The sequence below is a fragment of the Camelus dromedarius genome, chromosome 14 (assembly GCF_036321535.1).
Source record: "Camelus dromedarius isolate mCamDro1 chromosome 14, mCamDro1.pat, whole genome shotgun sequence".
Lineage (NCBI taxonomy): Eukaryota > Metazoa > Chordata > Mammalia > Artiodactyla > Camelidae > Camelus > Camelus dromedarius.
In genome coordinates, this window is record NC_087449.1 from 33,498,475 (window position 1) to 33,522,436 (window position 23,962).

The 23,962-nt window shown below is 34.7% G+C and overlaps 1 protein-coding gene across 3 annotated transcripts in view; it reads right to left on the reverse strand.

The window, feature by feature from the left end:
• The window catches only part of ZFYVE9 (zinc finger FYVE-type containing 9), a 131,508-nt gene that overhangs the window by 28,396 nt on the left and 79,150 nt on the right, over nucleotides 1-23,962 (reverse strand). For 2 of the 3 annotated variants that reach the window (XM_010984753.3, XM_064493588.1), the window contains exons 6-12: nucleotides 21,626-21,802; nucleotides 19,832-20,001; nucleotides 15,659-15,779; nucleotides 12,704-12,826; nucleotides 10,718-10,873; nucleotides 4,597-4,821; nucleotides 2,994-3,076 (exon numbers count right to left, since the gene is read on the reverse strand). In XM_010984753.3, the coding sequence (XP_010983055.2) occupies nucleotides 2,994-3,076; nucleotides 4,597-4,821; nucleotides 10,718-10,873; nucleotides 12,704-12,826; nucleotides 15,659-15,779; nucleotides 19,832-20,001; nucleotides 21,626-21,802 (1,055 nt within the window). The remainder of the gene's footprint in view (nucleotides 1-2,993; nucleotides 3,077-4,596; nucleotides 4,822-10,717; nucleotides 10,874-12,703; nucleotides 12,827-15,658; nucleotides 15,780-19,831; nucleotides 20,002-21,625; nucleotides 21,803-23,962) is intronic. The other variant, XM_031465123.2, reaches the window with a different exon arrangement.

Below are 23,962 nucleotides of genomic sequence, written 5' to 3' on the forward strand. Positions count from 1 at the left end.
CTCCTTGTTTGGGACCCTCCCAGACCTGGCACTATGTGTCTCTTGTTTTGGCTACTCCTGATTTGTTTCTCCTTTGTTACAATAAAACTATGATCACAAATACAGTAGACTCTGAAACAATGAAGGGGTTGGGGAATCAACCCCTGCACAGTAGAAAATTTGTGCATAACTTTAGAGTCAGCCCTCTGAACTGCAGTTTCCTAACTAAGATTCAATCAATTATAGATTACATAGTACTGCGGTACATATTTACTGAAAATAATCCACACAGAAGTGGATCTGAGCAGTTCAAACTGATATTGTTCAAGGATTAACTGTATAGTTCTTTGCTGAGTTCTGTGAATCATTCTGGTGAATTACCAAATCTGATGGGTTAGTGGGATCTCACATATTTGTATCCAGTTAATCATAAGTATGGGTGGTCTAGGGACCCCTGAGCTTGCAGCTAATGTCTGAAATAATGGCAATCTTGTGAAAGACTGTGTCCTTAATCTGTGAAGTCTGGCTTAATTCCAGATAATGCCAAAAGTCGTTGCAAATACAGTTAATTCTAGAATAACGTGGAGGTTAGGGGCGCTGACTCTCTGCATGGTCAAAAATCCGTGTATAATTATAGTTGGTCCCCCATATCTGCAGTTCTACAACCAGAGAGTCAACCACCCATGTATCATGCAGTAGTGTAGCATTTATTGTTGGAAAAAAATCCATGTATAAGTGGATCCTCACAGTTCAAACCCATGTTGCTCAAGGGTCAACTATACTCAGAAGGGTCTTGCCTTAGTAGTGGGGAATAATTAACCCTATAGTAAACAAGACTTTGGTTCCTCCTTACAAATCTTAAAATCAAGACTCAAAAGGATCATTTTTAGATAAACTAACATTACTGGTAACCAAACTCAAGAATAATTATAGGAACACAAAAATATCTGGTATCCAGCAAGGGAAAATCACAGTATCTGGCACCCAATAAAAATTTTTAAAAATACCAAGTATGCAAAGCAGCAGAAAAATACAATTCAAAAAAAGGAGGAAAAGTCAATCAATGGAAACTGAGACAGAACTGAAATAGATGCTAGAATTACCAAACAAGGACATTATAAAACTTATTATAATTATGTTTCAGATATTTTAAAAGTAAAGGCATAGAAGATATAGAAAAAGATCCAAGTCAAACTTCTAGGGATGAAAATTACAATGTCTGAGATTACAGGGGAAAAAAAGGATGGAATTACTGGCAGTTTTAATATCAAAAAATAAAAGATTAGTGAACTTGAAGACAGCAATAAAAACTGTCCAAAATGAAACAGAGAAGAACACTGAAAAGAAGAAAGAGAGCATTAGTAAGCTGTGAAACAATTTCCAGCAGCCTAATAAGTCTGTAACATTGGCGTTCCTGAAGGAGAGGAGGGGTGGAGAGAAAAATTATTTGATGAAAACTAAAAACGCACAGATCTAAGAAGCTCAGAAAATTCCAAGTGCAAGAAACATGAAAAAAACTATACCGAGGCACATAATCAAATTGCTTAAAATCACTGATGAAAATAAAAATTTAAAAGCAACCAGAGAAGGATAAAATACTACCCAGAGAGGAATCAAGATAAGAGGGAAAATATTTCTCATCTGAAAAAAAATGCAAACCGGAAGGCAATAAAGCAAATCTTTCAAATTCTCAAAGCATAAAGCTGTCAACCTAGAATTCTACATCTGACGAAAATATCTTTCAAATACAAAGGACATTGTTAGAAATATAGATGCTGGAAGAATTCATCACCAGCAGACCCACACCACAAGAAACATTACAGGAAATCTTTCAGGTAGGGCAATGACACCAGACTGAAATACAGATTTACACAGAGGAATGAAGAGCACTGGAAATGGCAGCTATGTGGGTAAACCTATAAGAATTTTTCTTATTGTTTAAATCTATTTAAAAGATAACTGAAACTATAACTACAGCTGCACGACAGAATGAGGAAATAAATCAAGTTCCCCCAAAGCAACTAAAAAGCCGGGTAAATGCATTTTTTAAAACAACCACCATTCAGTGCTCTGGAATCTGACCAAAGGTATACAGCACACTGAGACATGTTTATTCATGAAAACTACTGAACTTCAAGTAAGAATAATAGTTGAGCCTGAGATCTTCTTGCCTGGGGCTGCCCCTAGCCCTATGCAGTAGTTCAACCAGGGCAAGGTAGTTTGTGAAAACAATTAGCTTTGCTGCTTGAAGGATCTTGCTTGTGTTGTTTTAAGTGGTAATCTCAGTGGCTGGTGAAAAGAGCGGGCAAGCGGCTCTGTCAGCCTGAGGCTGCTAGCCTTTTTGGGACAAGTAATGAATAGGCAGACTAGCCAGAGATTTAACAGAGTTCTGGGAGGTAAGACAGTCATAGGGAACTTTACAAATCCTCCAAACACCCAGGATTGACCTTTGTCTGTGCACCTGTGTACCAGAGCCATTAGTGGGCCCAAGCCAACCAACATCCTTGGTCAACAGGGTTAAAGCCCATGCAGAGGAGACCTGAGAGAGTTCAGCGGAAAGGAAAAGAATAAAGTTTGAATCCCAGCACACACACAAATCCATTAAGAAAGAACAGATGCCTTACTGGCTTGGGGTATTTGAACATAATCTCTGACCAACCTTTGGCAAAACAGTAAGCCACATGGACAAAGGGGACACCCCCAGGATGCTAGGCTTAAAATTAAAACAAGACACAATACTAGGTGCTTTAAGTATTCACTAGTCCTCACAATACTTCTATGAGGTCACTTAGATAGTAAGTGTATAACCAAGGGCTGGAATCCAGTACTATTTCTATCCAAAGCTCCACATACTTTCCAAAGAATACATATGTTCTGTTCTTTTCCTTCAGCATAAAATCTTCACCTCCCGGAAGCAGAAAGGGTATGGCTATTAACAAAATAATAAACTCCTTCTCTTCCTTCTCCCACACAAACCCCAGTAAGGAAAAAGAAAATTAAAATTCCCAACTTACTGCAAGAAGATTCATGATGGTATGCCCCGTCTCTCCAAACAATGGCTTCCGAAATCTGACACTGAACAGTGGGCATGGATAAACTATGGAAGTGAGAAATGATCAGACTAAGTTTGGCAGCTTAAATTTTTCATAAAACAGACATCATGTTTCATTAAGCTCTCAAAATATAATTGTAATGGCTTGGTTAGAGCATATGAAATTTAGGGCTCAAGAAGTATTTACCATGACAGCATCACAGACAAATTCGGAGCCTTCTACAAATCATATCAGAGTAAGGTTTTTAATAACCAGAGTAAGCTTTTTGATGCGGCTATTTCTAAAATGAACTACAATGTCTTAAGAAGTATTCTTTTCCAAACTGGATTAATATGATCCAGGAAACAAGTATCTCCTGATTCCTCCGTGCTCAGGAATTCTAAGAGTTCACTCTTACACATGTCCCAATCAGGACCCTCCTTAGAAAAAGCCAAACACTAGGTGATCCTGTTAGCTGGCTTGAACTTTATGGTTTGAATTATCTGTATAAGATATAAATTTTGTTTCCTCTACCTACAAATCCTTTCCATTCTCTACTTCACTTGGGTGGTTCATATGCCTCTTTCACAGTTCAGTCGAGGCACCTTGGTCCCTCATTCTTGATGAAGTTAGAGACCATCCTGGGACTCCCAAAGAACTCTGTTAACTGTGAACATGTGTTTTAACACAATATACTACTATAATCATGATTTCTATATGTCTTCCTTACAAAAGTTCCCAAGAGTCCATAATCATGTCTCAGCCACTATGAATTCCCAGGACATGGTAAGCCTTTATTAAATTCTTGTTGAAAGGAAAGAATAATTTCATAAAGAATGAAGTTAACTTTCTGAAAACACATAATATACTGTTTCATGGTTTATAAAATAGTTTTTCACTATTTCATTTGATCCTGTTAAAAATACTATGCAATATAAAAGGCAATTATTATTTCCAGTTGCAAAAAAAACTGAATCAGACAACTTGAGTGACTCATCCAAAGTTACAAAGCTACTAAGAGGCAGAGTTAAGAACCTTATTCAAGTAGTCTGATTCCTAGACTAGGGCAATTTTGACTAGGTGAAGATAATGAAGTTTGCACTTAGGCCTTAACATCTTTAAAAACTATCACAGCTTAGTTGCACTGCTACAACCATGGGCAAGGAAGCTCCTTTACCAGCAGAGAGCGATCTCTATACCACCAGCTTCCAGTGTCTGTTACGTTATAAAAAATATGTTGTAACTATTTTCCAATCAAGTGACAAAAAAAATCTGCTCACCATATATAGCTACCATAAAAAAAGTTACTTGTTAAGCTGAAATTCACGTTTTCTGAAGATGATCACGTATTTATCAATGAATTATAAAACCAGTTAAGTTTACAAGGCAATGAATAATCATTATCTCATTTGCTATTTTGAGTCCTTTCCATTATAGCCTAAAAAAGTAGAGACACTGGCCAAATTTAGCTTAGGTACTTCAAAAGATTACTTCTGTTTAACTGTATCACCAGGGGGCTCCGAATATCTCAAGTTTTTATAAAGTCATGTCTTGGTCATACAGCTTAGGATGTTTTACTACTTACGTCGATATTCAGCTCCAAGTCTCAACATTAGCCGGATGGGAAACACTTTAGCCCAAGGAGTTTCCCATTTCTGGATGAGAATTCCAAACAAGTAAGGTGGAGTTGGGAGTACTAGGTCTTGCAATGACTGGTAAGTTGATGTCACGTATAAGAATCCACCATGTTCTTTACTGCCAAGGAAACTTTGACTGAAGAAAGAATGTCCTAAGTTGCCTACAACATTCCCTAAAACAAAAAAGTACATTAATTATTACTGATAATCTTATTTTTAATAATCATTATTACCAATGAGAGCCAGACACTACCAAACACTAATTCCCAATCTTTCACTATGAAAGACACATGTTTATAAAGTTGTTCTTTACACAAATGGCATCTATTAAATGAAAATTAGCTTCCTGATTTTATCAGGGCTTCTGGTGAGCATGAAATAACTTGTATTATCACACTACAGTTTGTCTGGCTAAATGCCAATGTGAAATAAAATTCTTATTTTATGGCAAGATCAGAAAAGTTTAAACATAAAAACATTTCTCTGCCCTTTGGCCTCCTTTCTTCCCACTACTGTGCACTGTGTATCTGCATTATGTGCCAACCAAATCTCCCCCATCGGCAGAAACACCTGCTCAAACATAAAGAGCAACACTCTCCTAGCATCAACAAGACCACTCCTTAAAAGATAGCATGCCTTCTTAATCTTGTAAGGGGCCACAATGACACTTAGATCTAGATAGTGTAAACTGTCAATAATATGTCATTTAATGTACAGCCCTCTGTCTCAAAAAATTTATATAACTGTGCCTTGACTTCTAACAGGAGAAAAGTTCTCGGAGCTTTCTGAGATGCTGTTCCCGGGTTATAATCCTCAATTTGGCCTGAATAAAATTTTCCATTTCTTTCTTAGACTGACTGATTTACCTTTTTTATTGACACCAGAAATACTGATGCCTTCCTTTAGATTATGTAACTTCAAGGTATGAATTACTTTGGAGGTCTCAGGATAAGAATTATTGCCTCAAAGTTCACAAAAAATGTTAATATTAGGTATCTGCTCTCATAGAGTTTACAATCCTAATGCCATTGACTAAATAAATTCAATTCATGAACATAATGAATTAAGACATTAAGTATAATTATATATGAGACATTAAGAGAATAAAATTTATGGAGAAAGTATCAAAGATAGGATTTATTCTAATTTTGGTTGAGACAGATATGAAACATAAACAACTCAGAGATTATTTAAATTCATATTAGACAGTGTTATTTTTTTCCTTTTAATTACAAATGCTCTTAACTAAGCACTTTCTAATTCAAATATTTTTTTAATGAAACAGTAACAAGTCAGCCCTTGATTAAGGAGACATTTCCCTCAGTCTAGAATTACAAAAGAATTTCCTGACAGGAGCTGTTCAATAATGTAACAGCAGATTTGTTCACCAGACATGTGCAAGCTTCCTTTGACACTTCTGAAAGAAGTTATTAGCAAATACACAAATCGCCATCAGAGAAGTTAATGCTTACTTTCCTTGAAAACTAGAGACTATTTGCAGGACAGTTTGGTGATGGGTCACAGAATCCTTGAGTGAACTGGGAAGCTATGCTGATAGTAGGGTCCACACACGAAGGGAACATCTCCCCACAAAACTCAGAGAAGCTTTGTGGCTGAAAGCTATGTTCAACTGCACATCATTATCTGCCAAATACATTTAGGGTAGTTCTCTTGACCCAGGATTAACCAAATCTGGCTGCACATTTAAGCTGCTGGGCCAGACGTATAAAAACAAAATAATCACCATATCAAGGAAGTAGTATGTTATTTTGGAAAAAATCAGATTTTGGAGTCACAGAGACATGGGTTTGAACACTAATTCGATCACTCACTATTATGAGATTGGGGGAAAGTTACTTGACTTCTGTGAGACTCAACATCTGTGACAATTGGGGAATAGTTTACCAAATTTCAGACCTAATGTGAATAAATTTGTTCTAAAAAATGATTAACTATTATTTTTATAATGCAAATATTCACATAATGAATAATCAACCAAACATAAAACTTTCTTTGCTTTATCAAAGATTTTAAAGTAAGGCTTGTAAAAAAAATTTTCATCTTTTCTCTTGGGGGCAGGGGTGTAGGGAGAGAATGGGAAACAAAAGAGACAGAAGATTTTTTTTTTTCCCTCCTCAGGGATGAGTACATAATAGCAGTCCTCTAAAGCTCTAATAACAGCATAATGTTTATCTTTCTTAAGCATGCCCCAGTGAAAATAGCTCAGAGGTGAAAACTGTGTTGGGCTTGGTACTCAAAGCATTCATTCATTATTCCTTTGAGATTTCCCTATTAGAGACTGGAATCTATTACTGGTTATTTTTCCACAGATACTCATAACCTTTCTGCTTCTATCATCTAACAACCCTCCTCCCCACCCCAATCACACTCAGATTCTTCATTATTTCCCCTCACATTATAAAATATATCTTTTATCCTTTAAGCATTTACTTTCTTAAAAATTTTAAAAGCTGACAGATCTCTACCAATTCTAATGAATAATATTTAAACTGTCATTTAACACCTCATCAACAAACAGGTAACATTCCATGGGTATAAATATCAACAAAAATAAAATATTAGGTATGAGAATTTAACCAAAAAAAAGCTTTCATTTGAAGACTTAAACTGAGACTCCAACATCAAAAAGAAGATAATGTTGGGAATGAAAGAGAAATAATATTCAAAGTGTAATTGAGTTGTAGAGAGTAGAATCTTAAAAAGTTTTCATCACAAAGAAAAAAAATTTGTAACTATGTGAGGTAATGGTTGTTAACAAGACATTTCATTTCACAATATATACATATATTAAATCATTATACTATATACTTGAAACTAATATAATGTTCTGTGTCAATGATATCTCAATAAAAAGTTTAAGTCAATTTTAGTGAGGTATTACTTACCTGCAATAAAACTCAACAGATTTTAATTACATAGTTCAATGAGTTCTGACAAATGTTAACAGCCATGTAACCACTATCCCAATCAAGATACAGACCATTTATATCATCCCACAGAGTTCTCAGGGCCCCTCTGTAGTCAGTTCCAGCACCAGGACACCCACCAACCAAGGCAAATACTGATTTAATTTCTATCACCACAGATTCACTTTGCCTGTTCTAGAGAATCATACTGATATAATCATGTAATATGTACTTCTCTGTGTCTGGCTTCTTCTGCTCAGCATTATGGTCTGTGAGATTCATCCATGCTGCTGTGTCTATCATCAGTTTGTTTATTTTTCATTGTTATGCAGTATTCTAGGGCTTACTCACTATAGATTTTTGTCTGTTTATCCACTGTAACTGCTTCTTAACTACCTGCTCTACCTGGTACCAGACAGACTTTGATCCATTTTCATATTGCTTCTAGAGTCATCTTTCTAAAACACAAATCTGATTATGTCACTAATTTCTTTCAATGACTCCTCACTGCCTGCAGAATAAAGAGGACAAACTCCTAAACAAGACACTCTTGGACCTCCCATGCCCTAATCCCTGATGCCTTCTCAAAACCCACATGAACATGCTATTACTTGCATCCCCAAAACCATTTCTGTTTGGAGTTTTTACATGTGAATACATTCACACTAAGGGTAAAAATGAATGTTTCAAGTAATTTTTGGAATGAAATTTAGGCCTAGAGTTTCCAGATGACTTCAAATTAACCCCATACATTTTAGAACTGACACAGTAAATACTGAACTGTACTTTGAAGGTATGATGTAGTCAGTTTCTACCGTTATCACCTTGCCCTCATGTACTATTTCACTTAAATTATCATAGAGACTAATTTAAGACATAAAAGTACAATCTTTTACATGTAAGCTATAATCACACTAAAGATGCAATTTTACATCCTGCTTTTGTACTTATTCAAGAGCATTTTCCATAAAAATATTACTTTTAAAATAATATTCTGAAAAAGATGCATTCATCTAAAAAGTGTAACACAGGTAAACTCTTCTCCTATAGCTGGGCATTTAGGGTTGCCTCTAAATCTTCATGTTAAAAATTCAGTCATGCTGCAATAAACCCTTTCACATACAAAGTGTATTTTACACTTTAGAAAATTTCTTTGGCATAGAATCCCACATGGGGAATTACTTGCATTCAGAAAGTACAAATAATTTATGATTTTAATATAAATGTTATAAACATTAACAAATAATGCATGAAAATAATTTTAATACCCTGGCCACCCTCACCCCACCCTTGTTTCTCAGAGATAGTCTTTTATTATTCATTGGCTTTGGTTATTGTATTACTCTTTCCCTATTTATCAATTCTAGGTATTATTTTTGACTTCTTATCCTGATAAATGAGAATTTAGCTCAATTACGTTACTTCTTACCTCTTCTGTTAAATCAGGGGAAGGTTAACTTTGTAATGTTAAATAATACACTTAAATATATTTTTTCTCTCTCTACTTTAAATAGTATGCCTTTATACTAGTATCCTTAGTCTTACCCAACTTCTAATAGCTATGCATTAACTTCCCACCGCCTTTTTTAATTGAAGTATAGTTACTTTACAATGTTATGTCAATTTATGGTGTACAGCATGTTTCAGTCATACATATACATACACATATTCCTTTTCATATTCTTATTCATTATAGGTTACTACAAGATACATAGTAGTATCTTGAATACAGTTTCCTGTGCTATATAGTATAAACTTGTTTATCTATTTTATATACAACAGTTAACATCTGCAAATCTTGAACTCCCAATTTATCCCTTCCCACCCTCTCTCCACTCGGTAACCATGAGATTCTTTTCAATGTCTATGAGTCTGTTTCTGTTTTGTAGATATGTTCACTTGTCTTTTTTTCTACATTCCAGATGTAAGTGATATCATATGATATTTTTTTTTTCTTTCTGGCTTACTTCACTTAGAATGACAATCTCCAGGTCCATCCATGTTGCTGCAAATGGCATTATTTTATTCTTTTTTATGGCTGAGTAGTATTGCATTTTATATATATATATCTCCCACAACTTCTTTATCCAGTCATCTGTCGATGGACATTTAGGTTGTTTCCACGTCTTCGCTATTGTAAATAGTGCTGCTATGAATGCTGGGGTGGGTGTATCTTTTCGAATTAGAGTTTCCTCCAGATATATACCCAGGAGTGGGATTGCTGGATCATAAGGTAAGTCTATTTTCAGTTTTTCGAGGAATCTCCATACTGTTTTCCACGGTGGCTGCACCAAACTATATTCCCACCAACAGTGTAGGAGGGTTCCTTCTTCTCCACACCCTCTCCAGCATTTGTCATCTGTGGACTTTTGAATGAGGGCTATTCTGATTGGTGTGAGGTGATACCTCATTGTAGTTTTGATCTGCATTTCTCTGATAATTAGTGATACTGAGCATTTTTTCATGTGCCTATTGGCAATTTGTATGTCTTCACTAGAGAATTGCTCGTTTAGGTCTTCTGGCCATTTTTGACTGGGTTGTTTATTTTTTTGTTATAAGTTGTATGAGTTATTTATATATCCTAGAAATTAAGCCCTTGTCAGTCTCATCATCTGCAAATATTTTCTCCCATTCTGTAGGTTGTCTCTTTTTTTGTTTATGTTTCCCTTTGCTGTGCAAAATATGCATTTGCTTTTACATTGTTCCAGTTAATAATATTTATAATTTATTTTGAAACCATAATAAAGTTGTCCATGCTAGTGGTTTTGGGAACTTGAACATTAAATGAATATTTACATTATAATTATATAAATATTGTTAACTCAAAAAACAAGTAGTAAGTTATCATTATGCTTCTTTCTACTGATACCAATATCATGTTCCATAAGCCAAAGGAAGAAAATACTCTTACATCATGGTCAATGGATTATCTTACAACTTTGATCCCAGCCTTTGAAAAATAACCACCACCACACCAGGTAAAGTACTAAAATTTGTAACTTCTTCAAACCATGCCAAGTTCTAACTTGCCAATAATGCCAAAGTCCAATGCCAGGCTTCCAAATTTAAGGTTATTTGCATCTGAATCTAAAATTTTTTATCATCTATAAAGGGTACAGACTAAGTCATAAAGTATCCCCACCTGCCAGAGCATCCTGATAAAACTGCACAAAATGATTAAAGATATCCTTCGGTAAACACTTTTCATCCGGTAGGCACTGCAGAAGAATGACTATCTCAGACTGACCCACTGCATGCATTCCCTTGGTTGTGAAACACCAGCACTTCCTGTTCACATCTATAGATGAAATAAAATATACAAATAACGATATGCTTCTCAATCCTCATTTTAAAAATCCAAAGAAATCTTTGTTATAATATAACAGAGAATAAAGTAGATCATACTGAATCTGTATAATTCAACTGTTAACTGTCATTGCACTGAGCCAAAGAACTACTGCAGAAAATAAAACATACCAATGTCACTGGCTCTAAGCAAACACTTAGCAAAATAATTAGAAGAGAAGTAAAAGAAGTCACTGTGAAAGATAATGCACTTAAAACTTTTAACTCTTATTATGAAAAGGTACAGTTATTAAAAGAAACAGCATTCCATTAAAAATAAATTAAACCAAACTACACATCCTTGGCTATACAGATGAAAGAATATAGTCCCCCACCTATATTTTAAAAAATCATTTTACCAAGGAAAATAATTACTTAATTAAAATTAGAAACAAGAAAACAATAAAAGTCAATATTACTAAAGCTTTGGATTCAGGCTGTGGCCTAAAGAAAATATATTTTTATGTATGCTTATTAAACTTAATCTGTGATTGAAAGAGTCTAGCTATTTAAATTACAGTCCTTTCTGGGAGAAAATTCTAGATAATCAGCAATAGGACTTTACTTGGCTTCATGCTATAAAAGGTGGTGAAATGGATGGCTTTTTTGGACTGCTTATTTCCACTTCTTCACATTAAGGTTATACAGAGTCACAACAGCATAAGCCACATGTACTTAAAAATAATGTTCAATCCTTGACACTTTGATCACTTGTACTCCAACACAGTAAGATCCCCAAAGGAATTCATAAAGGGTTCAAATAAAATTATGGGTATCACAATGTAAATCAAAAGTAATGTAAGACCCCTTTCTTTCACTTTGGGCATTGTTGCTTTATGTACCTAAATGTAAGGTGTCTAATTCAGCTGTATTAAGATTGGTGCACACTTCAGGAATTCTAGGTTAGCTATTTCCTAAGTATGACTCAAAAACCAGACATGGTAAATTAAAATTTCAAGCAAATTATTTTAAAATCTGATCCTAGGAAAGGTGGCAAGCATTATTAACTGGACAAATATATAAGGGTGTGATGAGCAAGTAAACCAGAAACCTACATTTCATTTATGAAGAAATTCTAAGGAATTTAGTATATTGGTTTTTCTGGTTTCCAAGGTCAACTTAAAACAAATACACAGGGGCAACTTGAGGACTATTCCCCAATGCTTCCTTCCTCCCTCCAAAATTCTGTCGATTAACATTTATCCAGAATAAATGTATTCTCTATTTTCCAATATTATATTCGAATCAAGATTCTAAGTTACTGTCCTCTCTCTCATTCTGGTGTCTAAGAAGCTAGCACCAAGAATTGAGAAGTTTCTTCTGAATCTTCACTTGTGATGTACTGAAGTTTTACTATGTGTTAATTAGCTAGCACTTCTCACAAGTAAGGTTTTGCACCATGACTATGGTTTCTGAGATTTAAACCTAGCATAGAAATTGACCCTCTTGGATAATTTATCCACCTCCAGTTATTCTGGTGGTGAGTTGTGATTTAGAATACCCCTTCTCAGGAAGAACTTAATTCAGATCACTTCAAGTTTCACTTGGCTTTCCTCCATGGAAAATTCATCTATCTCACCCCTTTGACCAAAAGCAAGAGTCTCAGTTAGTTCCACAGTTGTCCTCTGGGATATATTATTTTATACAAACCAACATCTTCAGTTCCCAGTTTTCATTAAGATGTGGCTCTATAAAAAAATACTTGTGCATAATGAATTTAAAAGTTTTATTATCTATAAGACAGTACCTCATTTTAATTTTTTAAAAAAAATTTCTAACTTACAATTTACAATTTTAACCATTGACAACAAATTTGCATTTAAAACAAATACAAGTGGATCAGGGCCACCATCCTCCAATTGCTGCATCACTGAAATCTGTGATGGTTTCTCTTCCACAGCATAGTCTGTAAGGGAAGAAAACAATGTAAGAGACTGGTTAAAGAGACAAATCAAGAAAGAAATCTGATGGAGGAATGGACTGATGATTCATAGGAAAGAGGTAAGCATTTGATTTATGGATACGGTTAACATAGTTTATGCCTGCTATCCCACTGTCGTGTTAACAGTACCCCTTTCATTCTCAAAAGTGATCCAGTCCAGTTTGGATGACAACATGGTTATCCTATGTATAGCAGTCTCCATACAATGGTTTATGCCATAGTCTAAAGACAATCCTTTGATTTAATAAAAATTCCCCAACTATCATAACAAGGATTTTACGTATTACATTGTTGTTCCAAGACCAACATTTAAAATAATCCATGGTATATGAGAAAGTGATAATATACTAGCTACCTCCAGAAAGGATGTCTAGGGGTTGAAGCAGAGAGGAATCCAACTTTTTATTCTATATCCTTTTGTACTGTTGAGATTTTTTTTACCATTAAAAAACTAAACTTTAAAAAAATACACCCAGAAAATAAGATAAAAGTATCATAGGTGATTGGACTCATGAAACAATTCCTCTATAAGTGTAAGTTAAGAAGGCGGTCAGTACGTGTATCACCAAGATCAGTAGTAAATCAGACATCACATTCTGAGCATGGACAAGTTAATACTCGAGACTCAGCACAGAACCCTTCCCAATTAATCCCTGCAAGTACAGTATGTAATATTCAGCCACACCATTCTGAATGACAGTAGTCCTCTCAGCTTGAAGTCAAAATCATGGGTAATACCCCTTGTAGAATCTAAAGATATGGGACAGGAATTAAAAACCTGAGAGTTGCATGTTGTTTGGTCCTATATAAAATACATCAAGGGACAGCAAGATAGAACAAAATGACACCATTGCCCATTGACCAAAAGGTATTTTTTAGATGTAATGGGAAATGTCTACCCTATCAATAAAAAGAAAAGTTATTAGAAAGAGAAATACTAAATGACTTGGAAAAAAAATTTTAATGAAGTTTTCCCACTGGAAAACAAACAGCAAGATTCTGATGAAGAGACAGCAATGTGGCTTCAGTAAGTGAACACAGATAACCAGTAGTTGTTTCTCAGTAGAAAAAGTTTTGAAAATTAGATTTAATGGATGTGACTTTTAATAAAAATGGAACCTTGCAATCTTATTTATTTTAACAGAATACCCAATTTAATTTCTCATTAATATAAGATTTATTAAAATAACCAAAATTTGAAACCTAAGTAGCAATTTTAATCACAAAGGAGTATTTTTAGAGGGTCCTAGAAAGGAGCAAAGGCATTATACAATCAAAAGAATGCTTAACTTTATGTGAAAGTTCATCGTTGAACTATCTGAGACACAAGCTGTATTTGATAGCATGATACATTCAGCCAGCACTGCTGAGAACCTTCTACAGGCCTAGTACCAGGCTAGAAGCAGAAGACACAAACATGAACTCATGGTCTAGCGAAAGAAACAGACCTATGAAATATCTAATTTCAGTGAAAAATGTGTTAATACAGTAACCATCTATAACAATTTCTATTAGAACAGAGATGTGGATGCAAAACCACTACTAACAAAGCCAAGGTAGGATTCAGAGTTTTCCATATATACGGATTTTGAAAGGCTGAGGAGTTATTCATAGAGTCTAGAGTACAGAAGGGTATTCTATTCTAGACAGAGGAAGAGAAGACAATAAAAACATTAATTACATGCCTACTTTTTCCCAATTTTCTTGTTATGTACAGTCAGGTATGAAATCTGATTTAATTTAATCTGACTCTTAAGTAGATCTAGTTACTTAACTAAAAAAAAAAAAAAAAAAACTAGGATAAAGATTCAGAGAGGATAAATGACTTGCCTACTGGATCACACAGCTAGAATGGGATTAAAATTCAGATTTGCCCAGTTCTGAAGTCCATTCTCCTCCCACCATTCCACAGCATAAGAAAAAGCATGGAAGTATGAAATGTGAATATTAAGAAAACAGTAAACAATCTGTAGTATGCATGTAAAGTACTGGAGTGTTGGCTGGAAAGAAAGTTAGACAAGTTGAGATAACTTTACAAGGAACACTGTAAGTCAAGATAAATAATTTATACTAAAGGCACTGGGAAGCCATTGAATTTTGTAAGCAGAAACAATATATGATAATATCTATGTTTAAAAAGATAACTGGCCACAATGTGGAAGATTAAATAAAGGAGAGAAAGACTGAAGGCAAGGAGACCAGGTAAAAGACTAGGACAAAACTGAGGAGCGATTATTAATAAACCATCTCTTGAAAATGTACTGACTGGATGCTGATCTAATCTATCAACAACAAACTTTTACGTATAGATAAGCATTCTTGCGAACGAATAGTAACTTTGCATCTTACCAGGACTCACTAAAAATGTTTCCTAACAATAAAACTGCAACTTAAGTTCAGTGCTCTCCACTTATTATATGTACATTCTGAATGTGTATTATACTTCAAAACAAAAAGTTAAATTATTGTACTAACTATTTCAGGTGGGCCAATCCTAGAACTACAAGCAATTCTTCAGAGTATTATACGCTTCAAAATATAAAGAAAAAACTGCCAATAAGTTACATTTATATTACAATTTAAAATAATATTACAACCTTTCAACAAATGAAATAATATAAAAACAAATATTTTCTCTAAAACAATCAGTAGTAGCAAGTGATTTTCATGGCACTGAGTAGTTGCTTTTTTTGTGGGAGAAGAGAAGGGCGGTTATCACTTGAAATCTCTTTCCCTTAATCAGAAGGCAACATTTGACATATGTAACTATCCCTGTTTATATATATGTCCACATACCTCCTTTGACACCAGTGGAGATGAGGATGGGAGGAAGGCCATCTTCAGGAATAAGGTTCATTGCACTGCCAACAGGACTTCCAACCTGAGTTATACTCCCAGAGAATAGAGAAATATCCGCCTAGGAAAAGCAAATTAGCAAGGAGAGCATTATAGAGAGTTCAAGACTTTGGCAGAATATAGTCAAGACTATAAATGGGAATTCAAGTGAAAACTTGGAATTTAGACTTTTTGAAAGATAGTCCAGCATAGTCATTAACCCGTGGTTTCCCAAAGAATTGGGCTTATACTATGAAAACATTTCCAATTGTGTGTTTTCTTCTCTTGGCATCATTGAATCATAATAATGAGAGAAGAGGCCTTGCAACCTGGGTGAAAGATTCCTTTACTCAGGTTTGTTTCGCCATGAAAGAAAAATATTTTTAAAACCTACAGTGGCAACAGAAGAAAAATTTCACTATTATCTCATAATTTCTGAACCTTTAATATATTTGGGTCTACTTAAAGTGTCATTTATATAATTTTTTTCAAAATAACTTTGACAATTGGGGTGATAGTTGTAAAACAATATGAATGTACTCAAAATGGTTAAAATGGCACACTTTATGTTAGGTACATTTTACTATAATATAAAATTAAAAAGCTAACTTTGATAAAATAATTTCATTTACTATGCAATGAAATTAAACTTCAAGTTCATTTTTCTTTGCATTAATATGAAGATCACATTAGCTACACTTAATAAAGCATCATGTTATGCATGTATATATATACAAAAATATTTATTCATAATAACCCATGCTGGAACTAACCCAAATGTCCATTATTAAGAGAATGGATTACTATTTTGTGATATAATCTTACAAGGTCAAATTATTCAGCCCTACAAAACAGAATGAATGGCATGTTCAAATAAAAACATGTAGCTCTGAAAACATAACTTAGAGCAAAAGAGACAGACAAAACAAAAGGCATCATGTTGCAAAATACATTCTGGGTGGAGGTAAAGCCACTTAAGTAACAATTTAATAGCATATGCTCAAAGATCTATTAAAATGATGCCCTCTTCTCTATATTCTTTATAACTTAAGCAAGCAAAAAACAGCTTTAAGTTAAAAGCATTTAAAAACTTTTAAAACATATATAAAAATGTTTTAGCAGCTTTATTCAAAATAGCCAAACTGGAAACAATCCAAATGTCCATTAATAAGAAAACAGATAAATTGCAGTAAAGCCACATGATGGAATATTACTTAGCAATAAAAAAGATTTACTTTTGCTGCACACAATATTGATAAATCTCATAAATATTAGTTGAATTTAACAAAGCTAGAAACAAAACATTATATACTGTATGTTTCCATTTATATGAAATTCAAAAACAGGCAAAACTAATCCACAGTGATACAAGTTAAAAAACTGGTTACCTTGGTGGTGGGGGCGGCCAGGTATTGACAGAAAAAGGGCATGAGGGAACACTCTGGAGTGATGTAAATGTTCTGTGTATCTTCCCTCGATGGTGGCTACATGGGTGTGTGTGTGTCTATATACATATACATATACATGTATGTTCATCATGTTGTTTCCTAAAGATTAATGCTCCTTAAGCACTTTGCTATATATATTTTATACTTGAATAAAGACTAAAACTATTTTTTTTAATATGCCTATGTCTTACCACACTCTTGTCTACACTATTTATAATTTAGGACTGTGAGTTTTTAGCGGGTTTTTGCTAAAAATTTTGCAATGTTCTCAGTACATCCTATAAGGGAAATTTGGAAAATTTTATTGGCAAACCATTACTGATTTGAAGGCCTAGCACACAAAATAAAGTAATCTATTCTAACTTTCTATTTAATGATGCATAAACCCACCTTTTAATATCATAAGAAGTAGCCATCTGGCTTCTACTTAAGTATCATCTGTGAAAAGGAATTTATTTCATTTACTGAGCACCTTTTAAGTGCCAGGAACTCTACCAGCTCATAAAGATGAGAAAAATATTTTCAGCTCTGACTTTTTAACGAATTTTGTTTTCCTTCATTTTACCAGATAAATATTAAAATAGAGTGCTAAACAATAAGAGAGCACAGACACAGAATAACTAGCTTATTTTAGTTTCTCTTCAACGGAGCTGAACTTTGTCTCCCTACAATATTCATTAACTAGAGATTCCTCATTCATCTGAAAAATTTATGTTTTAAGAATGTATCATATAATGTAAGAGATGCAAAAGATGTTTAATAAAAAGAAAAAGCCATCAGTATATAAACACCATAGTTATAACTGATTCAGCACAAACCGTCAAAGGACAGTAAAATCACTAGCCAAAAGACTATAAGGAAATAAGACACTCAAAGTAACAGCCATCACATTACTTTTTAATTGCAAAGAGGAAAAGCTACCTTTGCAGTGGAGAAACACAGGGGATATCAATTTAACCAATTATTAAACTGATGCTTCTTGATGTGTTCCACTAAAAAATGACTGTCACTTATGTAGTATTATTCGTGCCAAACATGTTTAATCTGAAACTAATCACGAGGAAGAAAACAGACGAATACTAATTAAGGACTTTTTGCCAAACATGGCCTAGATGCTTCAAAACTACTGAAAGACCAAAAAAAAAAAAAAAAAAAAGTGGGAGAACTGTTCTAGACTAAAGAAAATCAAAGAAACATGACAGCTAAATGCAGCTGTGACCCTTGATGGGATTCTAATTTTTTATAAAGAACTTTATTTAATTTAAAAAAATACATATAAATGTGTGTGTGCACATATGTGTATAAATGAAAGAATGAAGAACATTATTGGGACAGCTAGGGAAATCTGAAAATGGCCTCTATATATGATAATCGAATTATATGTCAAATTTCTTTCTCATACAATTGTACTGTGCTTATGTAAAAAAATGGCTTGTTCTGAGGAAACACAAGCTAAAATATTAAGTGATAAAGTGCAACTAATTCTCAAATGGTTCATCAAGAACAGTGTGTTTTCAGGGGTAGGGTAAACAAGGCAAAATGATAACAAATGGTGAATATGGATGAAGAACATATGGGTGTTTACTGTACTATTTTTGCAACTTTTCTGTGGGTTTGAAATTTCTCCACATAAACAATTGGAGGAAAAAAGAAATTTCCTTGATAAAGAAGATAAAAAGAAGATACAATGTAAAATAAGACATAGCTGTTGTCCTCTGTCTGCAGCCACAGAAAAATACCCCCAGACTTAAAAATATCTGAAAACAGATATGACATGGTTTAACATTCCTTCACCAAACAGGAAATTCAGTTCTATAGGTCAATAAATCTTATCTTAATAATACACAGTTTCAATTATAAACAAATTCACAAATTATGTAAATTTCTGAAAAAATATTACTGAACGTAAATAGTAACTATGAAAACATCAAAAGTAAAAATTTTATCCAAACTCTGATTCTCTTATTTTAAAATAAAGATAGATATGGTCTTAGGTGACTCTATTCTCTCACTGACTCAAAAAAAAAAAAAATGTAGCTGGTATTTGTCCCCTTCTGAAAATTAGGCCCCAAGGAATGAGATCCCACTAGCCACCAAATTGTGACCAGGATATCCTACAGAGACAAGGTAAGTGAGGCAAGACAGAACGAGCTGGTGCCTCACGTATGTAAGAGTCGTTCATCCATTAAGTCCGTGGTTTTTCAACTTATTTTTTAGCTGTGAAATCCTTTTAAAAAATCTTACATGGAAGCAGGGAGACCAGAAAAAAAGCAGAGATACTCTGATGACAAAGGAACAGAAGGACCCCTCAGCCACCTTCATACTGGCTGGCCCTCCTCACCATGGCAATGCCCTGCAGCCTACCAGAGACCCTGGGGGATGTTTCTGAACACCAGCGTTATCACGGGGCCAGGATTCCCTCTAGCACAGCGTCTAGCTACAGTACAGTTCTGAGCTCACTGGAAAATAACCTTCATTAGAACAAACAAGAACAACTGACTCTGCCATTATTTATTTTACCCCTACACACACACACACACACACACACGCACACGCACACACACTGAACTGCATCCGCAGTCTACAGGGTTCCACAGAAAGGTCACTCGACTTAGAAAACGGCAAGACCCAGGTAGCACAGTGCTGAGTAAAGCTCTCACTTTCAGCTGCCGTTTTGTTTTCTTACCTCTGCTGGTAGGGGACTGCTAGTTACTGGCTTGACTGGGTCATGTGACACAGCCAGGGTTCCTGCAGAGGAAGTTCCATTCATGGTTAATTTGGCTGCATCAGCAACTTCTCCATTAGGCAAGATCCCATCAGCAAACCAAACTCGCCTCTGCTCTCTGGGCTGAGCCACTTGAGGAGCCAGAAAAATAAAACAGGCATCACTGTGACATTGGTAGGGCTTCTAACATCAAAGAAGAGAAGGTCACCAATTCCAGATGAACAAAGAAATCAGTATTTAGCACTTTATATTTATACATATAGTAACTGTAATGGTATAAAGGTGGTTATAAATTAATAAAAAATACACATTTAAGGATATTCTTTACTTCTACAACTTATATGTAAAGATCTAAAACGCTTTCCTTTAAAATATTAAATATGCCTATGATTGTGTCACATCCTCTGTCCTGTATCAATAACAGAGAAACTAAGGAAGGTGTTTGAAGTGCCTAAGAAATAAACTAAGAGCAGGGGAAATATCTGGCAATAGACATCCACATCTCCTAAAAGTACAAGGTTTCTGTAGGAACTAAACATCTGGAAAAGTGATACGGTATTTTTAAAGGGCAAAAGATGCCCTGAAGAATGCTGAAGAATTATTAATTAATAAAAGAAGAGTTGGCACAGATATGTAAGAATTGGGAAGCAAATTGGCCAGATCTTTGGCTAAGGTATAACTGAAGAAGAAAAAGACGGATCTGGCAGTGCAAAGTAGCTTGCATTTTAATAAAAGGACGGGGAAAAGCTGAAAAACTGAGTCTGACGAAATGATCCCTTTAAATCTAGTTCTGGAAATCAATTCAAAAGGCCAAAACAAAGAGAGACTAGGGAAGAACAACAAAAACGACAAATGAAGTAAAGAAAATAAAGATTTTTAAGAAGAAAAGCCTGAGTTCATAAAAATACAAGGAGCATGACTAAGGGATGATCTGAAAAGAGGGGAAAATGGGAAGTCTGATAATGTCGATAGAAGTCTTTGATCTTCAAAAGGGGAGGAGGGCTGTTAAGCAAGGGGCAGAGAATATTACTAGATAAAAAGATACAAAATTAATGAAAGAAGATAGATCTTAATTATCAAGGGAAACTTCTTAACAAGATCATTTTAAGGAAATATGTGTTGTTTTTACTATTGACAATCCCCTGAACTTACAAAGTGCCTTTCATCTGACAACATCATAATCATAAAGATATAATAAACTAAAATAAGTTGAGCCTATAATTTTCTACCTAATATATGATATAATCAGGATGAAAGTTCTGGATTTTATAAAGATCTGTGTACCCAACACATATTTTTATATGGATAGATTAAAAATGAAAAAAGAAAATGACAATATATATATTTCAAAAAGCAATACTAGAATAAACTGGTCAGAAAAAAAAATTCTTACTTTCATTACTTATTAAATTCCTGCAAAGAACACCAAGGTAGGCATGAGGCTAGGATTCTGCAGGCTGACTTCAAATTTTGCATCACTTTTCAAGTAAAAGCAGAGTAACTACTCCACTCTTACATGGGAGAAGGTATTGGCATATTTTTAGAGGTGCCTCCAAAATATCAAGCAACATAACACTATTCCTTACTTGCCTAGAAATTGTCTCAACACATTTCTCACCTTGTTCTTCCACTCCAATAACCAACCAAAGGGATTTATCTGCAATGTTTTAAAGACTTGTGCTGTAAAATCACATCAGCACCTTTTCAGAGGAACTTGGTGAGGAAAAAGAGAGAGAATAGCACATGATCCCCTACCTTCTGCTCCAGGGTGCTTTAAAACTCCCACAGGTACCATCACAGTGGGAGGTGGAGAGCTCAGGGCTCCTGAGGCCTGAGCTTGCTGCAAGGGAGGGATAGTAGAACAGTATTCAGCAGGATTGTTAGGGTTAGGGCTCTGGCTTGAGGCACTCATCATGTTCTCCCAGGCTTGAGCTGAAGCAAATACAGACACAATCAATGTGAATGGATTGCAAAATATGGACATCAAGACCTCCACAATACTGGATAAATAATGTAGTTCCTTCTCATTAACACTCATAGTATGTCTCTCTTCCAGCTAGTGAAGGTATTAAGGAGATAGGTGATTTTATACAATAAGGGAGACCATTTAGGTAAGTCAACTATTTGGAAGCAACAAATAAGAATTATATGATACTTCTGATACAGACTGACAGCAGATCAGTCTGAAGTTACTGACTAGGCCCCTGGATCTTTAAAGGAGAACATAATTTGCTTAAGAGGGAGTAAAACAACGTTAAACTTATTAAGGACTTGCAACTGGGATAGCATTTAGACAATGGGGGTGGGGTAGGCTTAATATTCAATGCATTTTATAAAATTTTATTAAAAGTCAAAATCAGGGGCTAAAATAGCATAACTCCATTGTATATTTTTGGTTTCATTTCTAGACTTTTAGGCTCTTCTTAGTTGAGGTGAAAGTCATTTGAAAATTTCTGAAGCCTAAAGCTCAGAAGAACACATCTCAACAAGTTAGTGAATTCTGCTCTTGTGCAATCATTACCCTGTGTAAAGGTATCCAGCAAAAACAACCATTTCACATCTCTGGTGTGTCTCAAAAGCACAGGACCCATTTGAACATGAAAATGTGCCAATATCATATAAGTGCCATCAACCAATATGAATGATCACAAATGTGTTAAGGTTCTGTATACACTATAATTTTACTAACTAAATACTGACATATCAACTATTGTCTTTAAAGTAAATAGGATGGAAGATGTTACAGAAATAAGATATAAATTTTATCTTCTAGGTTCTGGTAATATCACATGCCGAGGAATAGAAAACACTCAATTTTTTGAGCATCTTTTTAAAAATTTCACTCCACATCAAAGAATGATCCATAAGATTTTGAATATTTATTGCCTCCAAATTGCAGCACAAAGCTAGAAATAACAGCTATGTTCCTTTGAAAGCACTGGCAGGAAGAGGGAAGGAAGAGAAAAGGAGAAAGGGAAACAGGGACAGGGAACACTGAAAAGCATCAAATTAAATATTCAGAAAAGACCAGGCTAAGCCATGCGAGAGGAAAGATGCTGGAAAAACCAGGAAAAGTAGATTATTTTAGGATCCCCTGTTAAGGGTATCCCTGGCTTAATAAAAAGTAAGTATACCATATGAATCCTCTGCCATTTCCTTCATTTTGAGCTATGTCAAGTTTACATAAAAAAGCTATCAAGTTGGAAGACCTCATCAAATAAAAGAGGTATTGGGTACTGTAATTAAGCAGCATGTTCTTATCTGTGGATAAATATCCGAAAATGAAAGCAGGAATAAACATCAATTGAGCCACTGAGTGAAATAACCACCATCTGAAAAATGACCCTTAAGAGTAAAGAGAATGAATTCATATTTGATCAAAATTATAAGAATTCAGAAATGGGAGGAAATTGGGCAGATCATAGGAAATTAGAACAGATCAGATTAACTGACATGCAATAGGTTAATAAGCCAGCAACAGGAAAACATCACTATGAGCAACGCAGACACACAGAGCAGGAAGGGTCTTGAGCAGATTAAGTTTCAGCCTCCAGGAGACAACACTACCCTGGCACAGCCAGCAGTGGTGTCCAAGTTCAACATTTTATCACTATTAGTAACTGTTCTGGGAACTGCACAAAGATGCACTCAAAGAGAAAATACTAGAGCCTGATCAGTTTTATTGTATCTCTTTACAAGAATACTCTGGAGTTTTTTGTTTGGTTTTTGGTTTTTATTTTCATTCAAATGCCCTTCAATTCACTTCCAGTCCCGCAAAAGATGAACACTGAATAAGCTATATTTACCTTCTTGTGGCCATTATCTTTTACCACATAACAAAATTCAAAACCATTATTCTTATAACAAATTAGTATTAAGTTGACAACTGATAAATTTTCTATTCGATCCCAGATGCTAAAATATTTAACAAGATGAATGAACCAAGGTGTTAAAAGAATATGTTCTACATTATTAAGGTATTCCCTAGAAAGAGAGCTTCCCGTTGAGAGGAAAACCTAAGCCCAATTTTAATATTTCATCATTTAAGTAGTTAATAGCCCCCTTCCCCTCCCCACTCCAGTAATTTCACAG